Genomic DNA, 14,981 nt, shown 5'->3' on the forward strand with positions numbered 1-14,981 from the left:
TTTGCATACTTAGTAAAATTGGGCGCTGTGCTAGGAAACAAGTACCAAACATTATGCATAAATTTGCTAACTAATACTTTAAGGCGATATTATAAACATTTTGCCATAAGTCAGGATAGGAACAATATCAGTAAGCAGTATAAGTTAAAACTATTGGCCAATGTGAACCAAGATGATATTATCATGGGTCAGAAATATCTTGTGCTTCCTCCATGTCATGTTCCTTGAGGAAGGCCTCAGTATCTCTTGCGTCAGAGAAATCATAGAATCTGTCACCATAGTAAATACGCAGTCACGCCGGGTAGAGTAAAGCTAATTTTTTCTTCTCTTGTACTAGCTTGGAGCAAATGTAGGAGAAAGCTTTCCTTGCTCTTGTAAGCTCTACAGAGAAATCTTGGAACAGCATTAGCTTATTATTTTCCCACATAAGCGGTTTCACTTTTCTAGAGGCAGTCCAGATGGCTAACTTGTGTAAATAGTTTAAACATCTAAAAATTACAACACAAGGATGTTTCTCAGAGGCTCTGACTGGGCCTATTCTGTGTATCCACTCAATGACAAGGTCTGTATATTGACCAGCTATTCCTAAGATAGAGGGAAGCGTGACTTTAGCAAAGTAAGCCAAAGCTTGCTCCTTCACTGTTTCTGGGATGCCCACAATTCTAATATTATTTCTGCGGGACCTATTTTCGATATTGTCCAGCTTGTTGTATAGCTGATAGTTTTCTTTTTGCAGTTTTATTATATCATCCTGCATAATGGCTACATCATGAGTTATTCCCCCAATATGGCGATCCGTTTCAACCACAGCTGCTGCAATTGAGATGTTGGGGGACATTTGCCAAAATGGATTCGTAAAAAAAAGGTGTATTCGTAGGGAGAAATACACCTTTTTTTCACGAATTTGTATTTTCGGGATTTACAATCCCGAAAATACAACAATTCGTATTCCTAAAGATGGAACATTCGTATTTGTTTTTACGACAGAAATCACCATTCAAAAGAATGGTGGTTCCTGATTTACTAAGCAGCCGTATTGATAATACGGCTGCTAAGTGGTGTGAAACACCCACGCAAATACGACAGGAAAATACACCTTGCTTTCCCTGTCGTATTTGCTTTAAGCCTGCACGGATCAGTCAGATCCGTGGAGGTTTTAGTGTAAAAAAATATATAAAAAAAAATATATAAAAAAAAAATCGGCGTGGGGTCCACAGGAGCCGCTAGGCCGCAAGGCGGCCAATAGCGGCATTCGGGAGGCGGAGCCGCACGATGTACACAAACACTGTGCGGCTCCTGCTGTCCAGCTGGTTTCGGGTGTCGGTTTGTTTTTTTGCAAAGACCCTTACCTGGAGTACGTCGCCCCGGGACAGGTGAGTATGGTTTCCTTCCACAGCTTCCACATGCATTTCGTCGGACTCCGGACTGCCGACAGCGAGGACGACAGACATCGACATGGAGCCAGAAGACGACACAGGACCAGAAGACGACACAGGACCAGGGCGACCTACGGGAAGAAGATAGGTAAGTATTAGTATGTGTGGGCTTTTTATGTATTAAAGTTTTATTTTAAGTGTGTGTCAGTGTGTTTTATTGTACTATTTTTAATACTGTGGCACTACAAGACCCAGCGGGCCCTTTAATGCCCCGCAGGCTGGGACTTGTGGTTCTCCAAGTCCCAGCTTGCGGGGGAGGCTTGCTGGGACTCATAGTGCCCCAGTATTAGACAATAGTTTAATCTTTTTTTTACACCAAGATCAGCTAGATGCCCACCGCCCAGGGGCATCGAGGACAGCACCAGGCTTCAGCCTGGTCAGGTAAGTCCTGGAGGGGGGGGACCCCTTTATTGGGGGGGTCCCCATTCCCCCAGGGCCCCTGGCCAGGATGACTGGTCAGTAGGGTTAATGCTTTGGCCGGGGGGACTTGTATAAAAAGTCTCCTCCCGGCTGTGGCATTACCCTGCTGGCTGGTTTGGCCTGGGGCTCATGCTGAGCCTGCTGTCAGCACAGTACATGCTGTAGGTGTGTGCTGCTGAGGGGAGGGACACAATAACACCCCCCTCGACTTTAGAGTGTTTTTTACACCCCACCCCCCCCTTAACATTTTTGGGGCGTGGCCTAATTTTACCAGGGCCCGGCATACCTCTCGGCTGCCCTGGGTCCCCCTGCCCGCTGTTGCTCTGCTCAGTGAATAGACACTGTATACATGCACAAAGCATCTATTTTTTAAATAAAGTATTTTTATTAGACAATAACGATAACACAGAATAACTCACTGCATTTAGGTGCTCGCATATAAAGATGATAGTAACACTTTCAAGACAAACTGAATAGTAATGTACATCAAAATTGTAAAAAGTGCATTAAGTGAATACATCAATGTGAATAAAATATTAATAATAAGATCATACGGTGTACTCTGTTCAAACCTCAAAATAATATGATTATAAAGATTTTTTTTTTATATCATAAATTTTATTGAATAAATGTAGTTACACAACATTTTCAGAAAAAGAAACATACAGTTATGATGACATTCACAGTAATTAAAATGACAGGTCACTGTAATGGACATTACATGGTGATGGTCTCTTCTTTGCAGGGGATGGCGATGGCGACGCCAGCCGCCATCCCCCGCCACCCGCCATCTGTATCTGCGAAAGGGGACTCGCGCGCATCCCCTTCCGACGGCTTCCCCCGGGTCCCCGCCGGCTTGTCGGCGGTCACCCGGGGTCCCCACCGCCTCCCCGCACCCCCTCTAACCCTGTCCGTCTCCCTGAAGCGGAGACAGACAGGTTCCCGTCGCCCCGCCGCACGGAAACTGAGACGCGCGTGTGCGTGAGACACACGTGCGTCTCAGTCAGATGGAGAGCCGGGCTGCTGGCGGATCGCCAGCGGTGACGTACTGGCGATTCGCCAGCAAGAGGGAGCCCGGCTCCTTCTGTAGATCAGGAACAGTGAAACATGACTGAAGTGATGATTCACATGTGAAGTGAGATTTTTGATGTTGTTAAGTGACGTTAACCGATGACCCCTTTTATAGGGCAGTGGCCAAAATGTGCAATTTAGCTAGATGTGGGCTTATATTAAGAGATCTTCACTGTCACTTGGTGTCTTGGAATAGATTCAGGGAGGGGAGGGGGGACCCAACGACGGGGAGAAAGAAGTCATAAGAAGAAGCGGAAATAGTAAGTAGCAAGGTTGCGCTGAAGAAATAGTTTATTCGTATGTGAAAGAAAGTTTTAAGATTGACCAGGAAGAGGGGCGTTGTGATATGTATACCATGGGAGCCAAACAGAGTGGAATTTACGAACAGTGTTGTTTTGTAGACTTGTGATATATTCCATTTTAGCTATGAACCATATTCTATTAATTAGTTCTTGTTGGCTAGGAGCATTTAGGTTTTTCCAATTGCTAGCTATTTGATGTTTAGCCACGCAGGCAATTTGCAGGATCAACTTATTAGATTCCTTACGGAAATTGTCAATTGGGGAGCATAAGAGTAGGTTAATGGGTTCAATGGGAGTAGGAGGGATGACAAGTCGAGTGAGGAGGGAGAGAACCATCTTCCAGAAATGGGCTATAATTGGGCAGGATCACCAGATGTGGGAGAACGTCCCCCTCTGCCCAAGTTTCTCCAGCATAGGTCTGATCAATTAGGATAAATGCGGTGAAGATGAGTTGGGACCAAATACCACCTGGAATATACCTTATAGGAATTTTCTTTAATTGATACGCTAATTGAACATTTTGAAACTGCTAGACGAATTGATTCCCATTCCTCCTCGAGACGTCGGCCTAGATCAGTTTCCCACTCACGTTCGTAGTTATCTAGGGTAGGAGTGTCTTTAATTAGGATAGAGTTATAAAGCTGTGATATAGATCCTCTGTCGGTAGGCCTATATATGCAAAATCTTTCTAGCTGGGAGGGAGCCTGGCGAGGTTGTGTGGATTGGTATGTAGAAGAGAAGTGTCAAAGTTGTAGATATTGGTAGTTTAAGGTGTTCGGGATACTATATTTTTGTTGCAGTTCATCAAACGTTTTTTGGGGCAAAGTCCCTGTATATGATGAATTCTGGTAATGCCCGCTTGTATCCAGGGAGCAGCCATCGAGGGGTTGAGGCCCGGTGGAAAAAATGGGTTATTCCATAAGGGGGTTAGGGGTGGGGGGATGATGTAAGTTTAAATTTTTTATTGAGTTTCTCCCAGGATTTTAGGGTCAGATCTACTGTAGGAGAAGTAACGGAGTATTGTGGGTGGCTCTTACGGGGCAACCAAGGGAGATATGAGACTGATGGGATCCCCACTAAGTTGCTTTCCAGGTCTACCAATCTTTTGCTATTAGGAGGGGAATGCCAGGCTATGAGCTGGCTTAGCCTAGTAGCATCTAAATAACGCTGGAGTATGGGGAGGCCAAGTCCACCATTTTGGGATCGTCTAGATAAGACGTCTCAGCGAATTCTGGGCTTCTTATTGTTCCATATAAATTTACAGAAGGCGGATTGTAGAGCAGCGAGCGTGGACGATGGAATTGGTATCGGGAGGGTTTGGAATAAAGTAGTTTAGGGAGTGTATTCATTTTTACAGCTGTAATGTGGCCGATCCATGAGAGGAAATGTGATTGCCAATGTTGTAAGTCCTTATGAAATGATCTTATAAGTGGAGGATAGTTGGCCTGATAAAGGGAACTATAAGATTTAGTTAGCTGAATCCCTAAATATTTGAGGGAGCGTTTTCTCCAATTAAAATTGAAGTTAGCCTGTAGCAGTTTTTTAGATTGATCTGTGATATGTAATGGAATGATTATAATGATTTTGTGTAGAGTAGATTAGAAATTAAACAACAAAAAAGAAGAAAGATTGAATCAGACTATCATATAATGAGCTACCTAAGGCAAATCTTTTTTCACTAGAGGACAGTGAATTATTAGTAGAATATATAATAGTAAAGTACTGATTAACGTAATACAATACGTGTCGTATCTACATTTCTTTTAGACCAACAACCAGTGCCCAGGGTGGCCACCATTGACATAACTCATCTGTAATTAGAGTGATGGGGAGTGTGGGGAATCCAGCCACCTAGACCAGATTTAGAGAGTGAGCCACCTGACATATAGACATACTTTTCATGTTGTACTGTGGTATTTATCAGGGCCTTCAACTTGTCCAGTGTAGGTCCCGAGTTGGCCATCCAGGACCGAGCTATGATAACTTTAGCTAGAGAGCAAATTAATCACATATTGGATTTAATATTTGTTAAGGGGAGCATTTTCCCTACCCCCCAGCACACATACTTTGGGTGTCAGGGTCTGTTCAGTGGATACTAAGATTGATTTGACATGTGCCCAAAAAGAAGATACCACAGGACTATCCCAGAGGAGATGCCAAAAGCACCCCTGCGGGGAACGGCATTTAGGGCAGTTTGATGTAGCACGACCGCCAAATTTAACCCGTTTGGTTGGGGTCAGATATGTCCTATGTAATATAAATAGTTGGATTTGCTGAAATTTCGCATAGACTGTAGCATGCTGTGGGAGTGCCACTGCCTCCTCCCATGCTTCATCACTAATGTGTCCAATGTCTACCTCCCATCTGTCCTTTAAATTTGGATAGGGGATCCTTGTGTAAATAGGGCATCAAAAATGAGTATGCTAGAGAGATAGCTTTGGTTTGTCCCAAGTTATTTAAAAATACTTTCGCTGGGGAAGAGGACAGAACAGGGGGGCTATTGTTAAATTGAGTACTAAGGGTGTGCCATAGCTGTAGACAATGAAAGAAGTATAATTGGGACAGTTCATATTCCTTCTTTAATTGTTGAAATGACTTCAATACATTGGCCTCGTATAGTTGCCCAATTGTCACCTACCAGAAAAGCAGGTAAGTTCAGATAGCTTTATGGAATGCCAGAGGGGAGTGTCCGGATCAGTAGCGGTGTATCTCATCAAACGTTGAGTCTCCTGCCAAATCTTAATGGCTTGAACAATCAATAACATCCTGTATCCATAATCTAAGATGAGAGAGTTGACAGGAGTAATAATATACCCTAAAATGTGGCAAAGCTAAACCGCTATCAGTTCTTGACCTGGTAAGTGTATTGATGCTAATCCTAGGGCGTTTGTTTGCCCAGATCAGGGAAGACAGTAGGCTACTTAAATGTCTAAAAAAGGAAGCCGGGACATACACTGGTGATTGCTGTAGCACGTACAATACCTTAGGTTGTATGATCATTTTAATTAAATGGACCCTACCGATGACGTTTAAGGGCAGTTTATTCCAGACCAAAGATTTGTCTTTAATGTAAGATATTATTGGGGCTAGGTTCTTAGGGATAAAATCTTGGTTATTATTAGTGATAATGGGGCAGATGTATTAATCTGCCGTTTTCGTTTTTAAATAACGGGTCCCACTTCTCCAGCATAACGTGGAGAAGTGGGCACCCATTATGGGAAGATGTATTAACCCCCTTGAAACTGATAAGGAGAGCCGTTATGCCCAGCATTAATGGCTCTCCTTATCGGGCCCCCGGCGTTTTGTGCATGCGCAGTGTGCTTTCTCCCCGGACGGCTCTAATGGGCATGCGCGAGATCTCGCTAAAACCGCGAGATCTCCAGTGCAGCCCGTGCCAGAAGCAGGGCTACCATTGTCCCAGCAGTGGGAGATAGGACAACGCTAGCCCTGGGCTGGCGAAGCCCACATAATATTACTAAGAATATAGCAACTAAAAATATATATGTAGCTATGAACACTCTATCAAAGCATTGCTGACGTTAAAGGAGACCCCTGAGTGATTTTCAGAGAAAAAAGATACTCTAAATTGTCCAGAAGTGTTAAACTCAAAGTCACCACACATTTGACATGGAGGATCAAGCTGGGGCCAACTGTCTAGCACCAGGTGTGAAGCGGTCTAGCCAAGTCGCCACCTCTAATTATTGATAAATTTCATTTCTCCATCCTCCACCACCCACAGCCTGGCCAGGAACAGCATGGAATAAGGAAGGTTTAGATCTCGTAGTCTACGTTTCACAGGAACAAATAAGGCCCTTTCCTTTTGTACTTCCATGGCGAAGTCAGGAAATGCAGAAATAGTCACACCATTTCTGATCATGGGACCCTTGGTGTGGGTCAGCCTGAGGACCGTATCCCGGTCTTTGTAGTGTAGAACCCCGACCCATCTGCACACGGGAGGAGACATAAGACCCAACACCCCTTATGGTAAAAGGGGATCTGTTGATCACCCCCATTCCCACAAGGGTTCCCCCGCACACAGAAGGGATCAGATACACCCCATTTGGATCCCAGGACAAACTCCCCCCTCCCCCCTTTTTTCTAATAACAACCTCACACTGAAACTGCAGTGAGAGAGGAAGAAATGACACCCACCTGTGGGCACCAGTGACCTCCCATCCCCCACTACCATTATCTATTTAAGTTACTAAAGTACAACACTGTACTCATTTTTTACCTATCCCTTGACTGTATTGTATTTGCACATTAACCACACGAATCCCCCATTCAACACACAACGAACCCCTCTCCTCCTCCCCTCCTTCCCCTGAGTGTGCAGTCCACCAACCTATACAGTGTAGAAATTCAGCAATAAATGTCCAAGGAGGGGCCCCAGGGGGAAGTGGATGTGTGGGAATCCTGTGAGCTCTCTCGACCACCAACTGAGGAGTGAAGGATTCTTTCCCATATAACTCTAGGAGCCAATCTTCCAGAAATGATTCAGGTGCTGAGCCCTCTTCCTTTTCTGGTAGGCCAACAATCCTTACGTTATTTCTTCTCAATCGGCCCTCCATGTCCATAACTTTACTCTGTATTCTCTTAACATGGGGTCAACCATATATCTTCCACTGTAGAAACACGTGTTTCCACTTCTCCCACCCGCTTATGCATAACGTATCTTCTCTGAGCAATAACAAGTCATATTGGACTTTTTCAATTTTATCCGTTATCCTCTTTTCACTGCTAGCAATAGCATCCAAGACTTGTTGAAAGGACGTGAGTGATGCATCGACTGGGTCTCCAGGGCTAGGTGGATTATCCACATTAGAGGCAGTCGGGCCCTGTGCTGTGGGGCCCCTAGCTTATTTCTCAAGGTTACATAGTTACATAGTAGGTAAGGCTGAAAAAAGACTTTCGTCCATCTAGTTCAACCTAGGTTTATAATAGGTTATCCCTTGTTGTATAGTATGTTCTAGTATTTTAAAGACATATTGTGTTTCTTATTTGTACCCATGGATGTTTTTAACCAATAAATGTTTATCCAACCTTATTTTAAATGTATCTATTGTGTCTTCTGCAGCATTATTATGGTGATGGTGTTTCACCATGTTCAATGAATATAGGTTTACAGACTTGCTTGTACACTTGCTTGATCTCTCTCACAGCAGTAAGCAGGGATGAATAAATCCGTACTTGTGTTTAGTTTAATGTATACTAATATGTAATGTGGTAGCATATGCTGTGTTCCAGTTAAATGTCACTGGATCAGTATAGGCAGTTTATATGCCCACGACTACAAATGAAACAAGCAGACCAGCTTCACCTGTAAGTAAGTGCAGATAGGGACAGAGAGGGTGCAGCCACAGCAATTTAGCTACAACAATCATGCAGAGGGCAGCAGGGTGGTGAAGAGCTCCTTCGGGGGGTCTTAGATAGCTGGGCAGTTTCCAAAATGGTCGCCGGAGCCCCTGAGCACATTCAGAACAACAAGCACCAGGCGGGTGCGGCAGTAGATAGGCCATGGGCTTTCACTAGATCCCGCTGGCTCCGGAATCGGGTGTTGCCAGGTATGGCCAGCTCACCCGGTTGAAAAAGTCACTGGGGCAGTGTTCTAGGACTGAAGGTCAGTGTTACCAGGGCACAGGATGGATTTCCAGGATGGGTGGCCGGGGAGCTCCACCACCTCACGTCCTACCTGCTTGCCGCCATAGCCACCCCCCCCCCCCCCACACACACACACACACACAGCATCTATTTAGAGACACAAAGGGATGGGGGCATGGCCAGCATCTCACAGAGCACTGACCATGTCCCCCCACAAGGTTTTGTACATTAGAGAAGATTTTGCCTTTAAGAACCTTACTGAATAACCACCCATATTCGGTTGTATTTTATTTATTCGGGTCATTCGTTCTAAATGGGGGTAGGTCGACAGTCAAAAGCTCGACATAGGGTTTTTCCCATTTTTTTTGTCCTGAATGTTGACACAGACTTTTGACTGTCGACCTAACCTATGTTGACCTAATGACCCTGTCGACCTAATGACCCAGTTGGCCTAGACTCATGTCAACCTTCCTGCATGTTGACCTAGACTCATGTTGACCTAAATGCATGTCGACCTAATGACTGTCGACCAAAATGCTGGTGACCCAATGACCGTATCCCATAAATACACAGTTCATAAGAATTGATATTAAGCAAAATGAATCTTTGCAAAATAAATGTTACATTACTTTCATTTATTGATCCCCAAATTCAGAAAATTCTACAAGTGTAAAAATATTAATGACCACATATTACTAATTTTCTGAAAGCCTCAGTACTGTAATTCCAGACATGTTTCCAAAGATATCATGATACCTGGGTGCCTGAAAATCTGTTTGTTTATTCAGGAATTCCATGCGGCAAAGCCCCAGATGTTCCAAATGCATCACTTGTAGGAAAGGACAAAGACTTCAGGCATGGTGACCGAGCTCTGTACCAGTGTATGGATGGTTTTACTCTGTCCGGAAGCAGCTCAGCAGAATGCACAGAAGGACAATGGGAAAATATACCAATATGTAATGGTAAGTATTGTATATATATAGTGGCAGGAAATATAATGTTTACACATAAATCCAAAATAATTTTAAATCTACCATAAATGTTTATAAATCATTATAATACATAATCATTCTCTGTACATATTTCCCCATTTGCTGTATTCTTACTCCAGCCACATACTAATACTGACATCACCTAAACCCACATATTTAAATGTAATGCAGGATGGCATGTAGCTGAATAGTGTAGAACGTGATAATTGTTGCACTGCAGGAACGTATCATCTCTACAAAATGTACTTCCCAGTTTATGGCTTGGGTATGAAGGGCCCACTGGGGCAATACTGTGATAGTTGTCAATGTTACAAGGCAATGGCACAAAGCTAAAGTAATGTGACCATCCACCAGAGGGGCAGAAAGACTCACTCTACCACTCCTCCCCTCAGCAATACTTATACATACTTGCCATGATTCTGCTTAGGACTTACTGTATCTGTGAAAATGCATCTTCCATTTTGAAACTGCTTGTATTACATCTGAATCACAAACATGGATACAACTGTAATGGGGTCCGACTTCTTTGTGTGGGACAAATTTGTACCTTTAAAAAATGTCAGTTTGTCCCAAATCTCGGGCAATTAAATAGTTTGCGTGCTTTTAAGTTCATGGTTATTACATTGTTCTAGTATGAAAACTCACATATTGCAATGTGAGTTTTATGACATTATTATTATTTTTTTTATTATTATTATTATTTTATTTATAAGGCGTAACAAGTGTTTCGCAGCGCCGTACAAAGGAACAGTACAGGGAGACAAAACAGTATTACATTGATTAAATAACAAAAATACAGTACAAATAAAGAGCGCCACAGTTCAATACACATTACAGCTTAAATATAAGTAGTGAGGACTCAATCAACATACAACTAGAGGCTTGAGGCCAATGATGGAGATGAGTATGCAGACGAGGATGGTCACTGAGTGTTTGAGTATAGGAGAGCTGTGAGTGAAATGTGAAGAGAAGTGGGCTTTGACAACAGGAGGGAAGAGGGCCCTGCTCGGAGGAGCGTACAATCTATTAGGAAGGGGAGACAGACAGATTACAAGAGGTGCAAGCAAGTGGGTGGTGGCTATATAGCAGGATGTAAACAGGCAAGGGGTCGGAGAACCAGCTAGTTTATCCTAATTGGGGAAAGCGGCATGGGCTGTGCTCCTGATGGTGCCCCGGACTCCCGTTGGACCTGCTTTGGCCTGGTAACATTTATGGTATCCAGCCCACACTGTTGAAATATTTGGTACGAGCAACCTGTGACCATATACCTTTGCTGTTTGCTTTTATTGAAATAAAACCGTTTTATGCACTATTTAGCGCCCCTCTGTTTATCTATTTCCTATATATATATATATATATATATATATATATATATATACACAGTCCCAAAACGGATGTCACTCGGAGATTAGTACTAAGTGAAGAATACGCGACAACTGTATGTGGTCAACGTTTCAGGGGGTTAGCCCTTTTATCAAGACCTTGATAAATCAGGTCTTGATAAAAGGGCTAACCCCCTGAAACGTTGACCACATACAGTTGTCGCGTATTCTTCACTTAGTACTAATCTCCGAGTGACATCCGTTTTGGGACTGTGCATTTATCTATTGGATGTGCACCGGAGTCAGCTGTGTTACATACAGGAGTGCCGGTCTCCGTTGGTTCATATATATATATATATATATATATATATATATATATATATATATATATATATATATATATATAGTGAAAATAGATGGAGTCACTCACCAGTCTTGCAATCAAACAGGGGTTTTTTAATCAGGCAGCATGGCAAACAGTGATGGGCATCGACGTTTCGGTCCGCCTCTGGGACCTTTTTCAAGATGACATGCTTGGGCTAGAGCCTCTCTATTTATGCCATATGTGACCCGGAAGTGCTTACTGTAGTGCAGTTATTCAATTAACTATTAAAATTGGACATCCATTCAAATTTATGAGGTATAATCATGAGGAGTCTGACGATAAAGTGCTAGTGCATGTTGATAATTAATTAAGGTGCTGTAAGTTGGGTACAGTGCAGTAATTAAGTCCGTGGTCCGCATGCTTGGAACGCACGCTGCCGGACCCGGAAATGATGTGTAAGGTGAATGTAATCTCCTAGTGCCGGCTCACGTGACGCCGCGCACTAGCGTGATCTTGTTACTATGGTGTCTCCACACATCGTGTTTAAATTGTCCGTGACCCGCACGTGTGACCCGCACACGTCAGATCCGGGAGTTACAGGCAGCGCTAATGTGATAAGCTCGCGCGGCGCCTAGCGCTGGCGTCATTAGTTGCTATAGTGTCTGTTTAGATAAGGTTGTTATGGTGACGCATCGCGTCTCTTATAATATGGTGGAGGCATGTACATAGTTTATGTGTAAAGGATGAATGTGTTTAAAAATATGTGAAAAATGCAAACATATCAAAAAATGTGAAAAAAAACGTGCATAAAAACAAGTGTTGTTATCCAGACTCCGGAAAATTCATATAATATATACAAAAAACTATTGCTATTGTAAGCATGTCAGGGGTCACTAACTGGCACACATATTACATTCATATACGCCATGTATGATTATTTTACATTATGAAGTGAACATATATAAAAAAGAAAGATAGGTTAAAGTCCTGTGTATGATCCCCAAGGGGTAACAGAACTGACAGCACCAGTCATGAAAGATCCAATCCACCAGATAAATTAATGCAGGTTTTAATAGATCCAAGCTCACAATCATCTGGAGCATAAATGGACACCCATCAGGCTGATACAATGCTTAAACAACTTGATACATTACACGTCTCCTCGACGGCCGTTTCGGTGCATAGCACCTTCATCAAGAGGGGTCATCAAGACACTGAACTCAGGACCTAGAATTTAAAAGGCATCCAATGGCATACTCACCTGTCGACACTCAGACCATCAACCTCAGATGCAGCGTCCGCACATTCCACTCACTCCCCGCATCACAGCAGACAGCACACATCACCTCCGTGTACCGGAAGTACAGGCGACGGTGTGGAACCAATCTGCCGCACACGCCGGAGGGGGAAGGAAATGTGGTTCCACTGTCCCCGGAAGTAGTCCGGTCTCCAGGCGGTTGTCATGTATAGCCAAACCCCACAACATGTACGTGACTTAAACCACGTCAATATGGGAAGATACAGAAAATATACATGAAACAAAGAAAGTATATCAAGTGAATAATTAAAAAATATACGTTAGTAAATAGCGTCACTGCAATCGCCTGACAGCAGGAGGCAAGTGTCAGATGCGCTTCAACATATACATACACAAATTAAACCATACAATCTGAAGGCACAATACTAGTCATGAATAATCTCGAAAGATTACCCATGAATAATAAATGAGGATTGATTGGAGCGGTACATCAATGAGCTAAACGTTCAAAATACATAGAAAACTAGCTAAATGGACACACTAGCTTACATGTTTAATTAATGAACGGGGCAAATGAGAACTCTTCATTGAGGCCCAACGGTCTCATGCAATTGAGTTCATAGATCCAATAGCATTCTTTCTTCATCAAAAGGCCATGTCTATCCCCACCTCGCCTCAGGGGGGGCACATGCTCCAATGGCATAAAAGCAAAATCCTTTATGGAATGTCCACAATTGACAAAATGACGCGCCACTGGGGGCGTACTTGCTTCCAACTTCTGATATGCCTTATTAATGGAGGACCTGTGTGCTCCTATTCGCTCCTTGAGCCTTGAGCATTCGCATGGTTTTGCCCACGTAGATTTTGTTACATGGGCATTTAATCAGATAGACCAGGTATTTGGTCTCACAGTCCATTGGAAGATTGTATCTCTTGCCTGTGGTTGGGTGTGTAAATATATTGGTCTTGATCATATAACGGCAGTTGACGCAACCAGTACAGTTTTGGGAGCCGACAGGCCTAGAGAGCCATCTTTTCGTGGTTTTACTTATAATGTAGTAAACAGGATTGCTAGAAGTCACGTACATGTTGTGGGGTTTGGCTACCATGACAACCGCCTGGAGACCGGACTACTTCCGGGGACAGTGGAACCACATTTCCTTCCCCCTCTGGCGTGTGCGGCAGATTGGTTCCACACCGCCGCCTGTACTTCCGGTACACGGAGGTGATGTGCGCTGTCTGCTGTCGACCAACATTGGGAGTAACCTAAAGTTTCAACTGTCAGTTTTTTCTGCCACTTCCTGTTTGGCTTTTTCAGACCGTTTTCCCATATATTCTATGAGGGGATTTTTGGGAAGGCATAACTCAGGGTAGAGGAAGAATTAAGACTTGGGTTTGTTTTATTAGATAGAGCTTGTCACTATCCCAGTGTAGTGCCTTTTAGGGTTAAGGTTTTTCAGATAGTTACAGTTTTTTTTTTAATTTAGTGAAATATGCCCCATTATAAATATAGGCATTTCAACTTGTTTTGCAACGGCAGTTGGGCATGAGGAGAGAGTGGGAAGCAGTCTCATGCAGGGGGCTACACATAGTGCAGTAGACTGTAGGGGGTGACACACAGGGTGAAGCATACCTGCCTACTTTTTGTAACAGGGTGCAGGGGATTGTATAGTTGTGACACTCAGGGCCTGTAGGGGGGTGTTGTGACTGTAGGGGGGGAGAGACACAGGGTGCAGGAGACTGTAGGGGGGTGAGACACAGGGTCCAGGAGACTGTATATTTGGTGACATGCATGGTCTGTGGGCGGTGGTGACAGAACCAGGGTGTAGTGACTGTAGAGGGGTGACACACAGGGTGCAGGGGACTATATAGGTGAACAAAACACCACAGGTTGATACTGAGCGCTGATTGAATATTCCGTACTGCTGCTGTACCTTGAGGGGGAATTACCACAAACCCCTCAAACGTATGCACAAGAAGAAAAAAGAAAGTAGGAACAGCGCTGTACTGAATATATAAAAATTTAATTAAGAATTGCAATTTTACACATTATAACAGTCAATAATAGACAAACAAGACTTAAATACATGTAACACAGAAACTCCCCCTTATATAACTGGTGCTGGTTAGGCTTTGTTAAATGCAATTGCGGAAGCTTTGCTCATATATAGAGCCAGTTAGTAGGTTAGTACTGAGTTCCGTCCCCACAGAAATGTGCACATTTTGACGTGGTATACCTATTTTGTAATCCTGG

The 14,981-nt window shown here is 43.5% G+C and overlaps 1 protein-coding gene across 2 annotated transcripts in view; it reads left to right on the forward strand.

Annotated features, from left to right (window-relative positions):
• The window catches only part of CFH (complement factor H), a 401,411-nt gene that overhangs the window by 171,954 nt on the left and 214,476 nt on the right, over nt 1-14,981 (forward strand). For both annotated transcript variants that reach the window (XM_083156807.1, XM_083156808.1), the window contains exon 15: nt 9,619-9,792. In XM_083156807.1, the coding sequence (XP_083012933.1) occupies nt 9,619-9,792 (174 nt within the window). The remainder of the gene's footprint in view (nt 1-9,618; nt 9,793-14,981) is intronic.

The sequence above is a fragment of the Crinia signifera genome, chromosome 8 (genome assembly GCF_055691185.1).
Source record: "Crinia signifera chromosome 8, ASM5569118v1, whole genome shotgun sequence".
NCBI classification, from domain to species: Eukaryota; Metazoa; Chordata; class Amphibia; order Anura; family Myobatrachidae; genus Crinia; species Crinia signifera.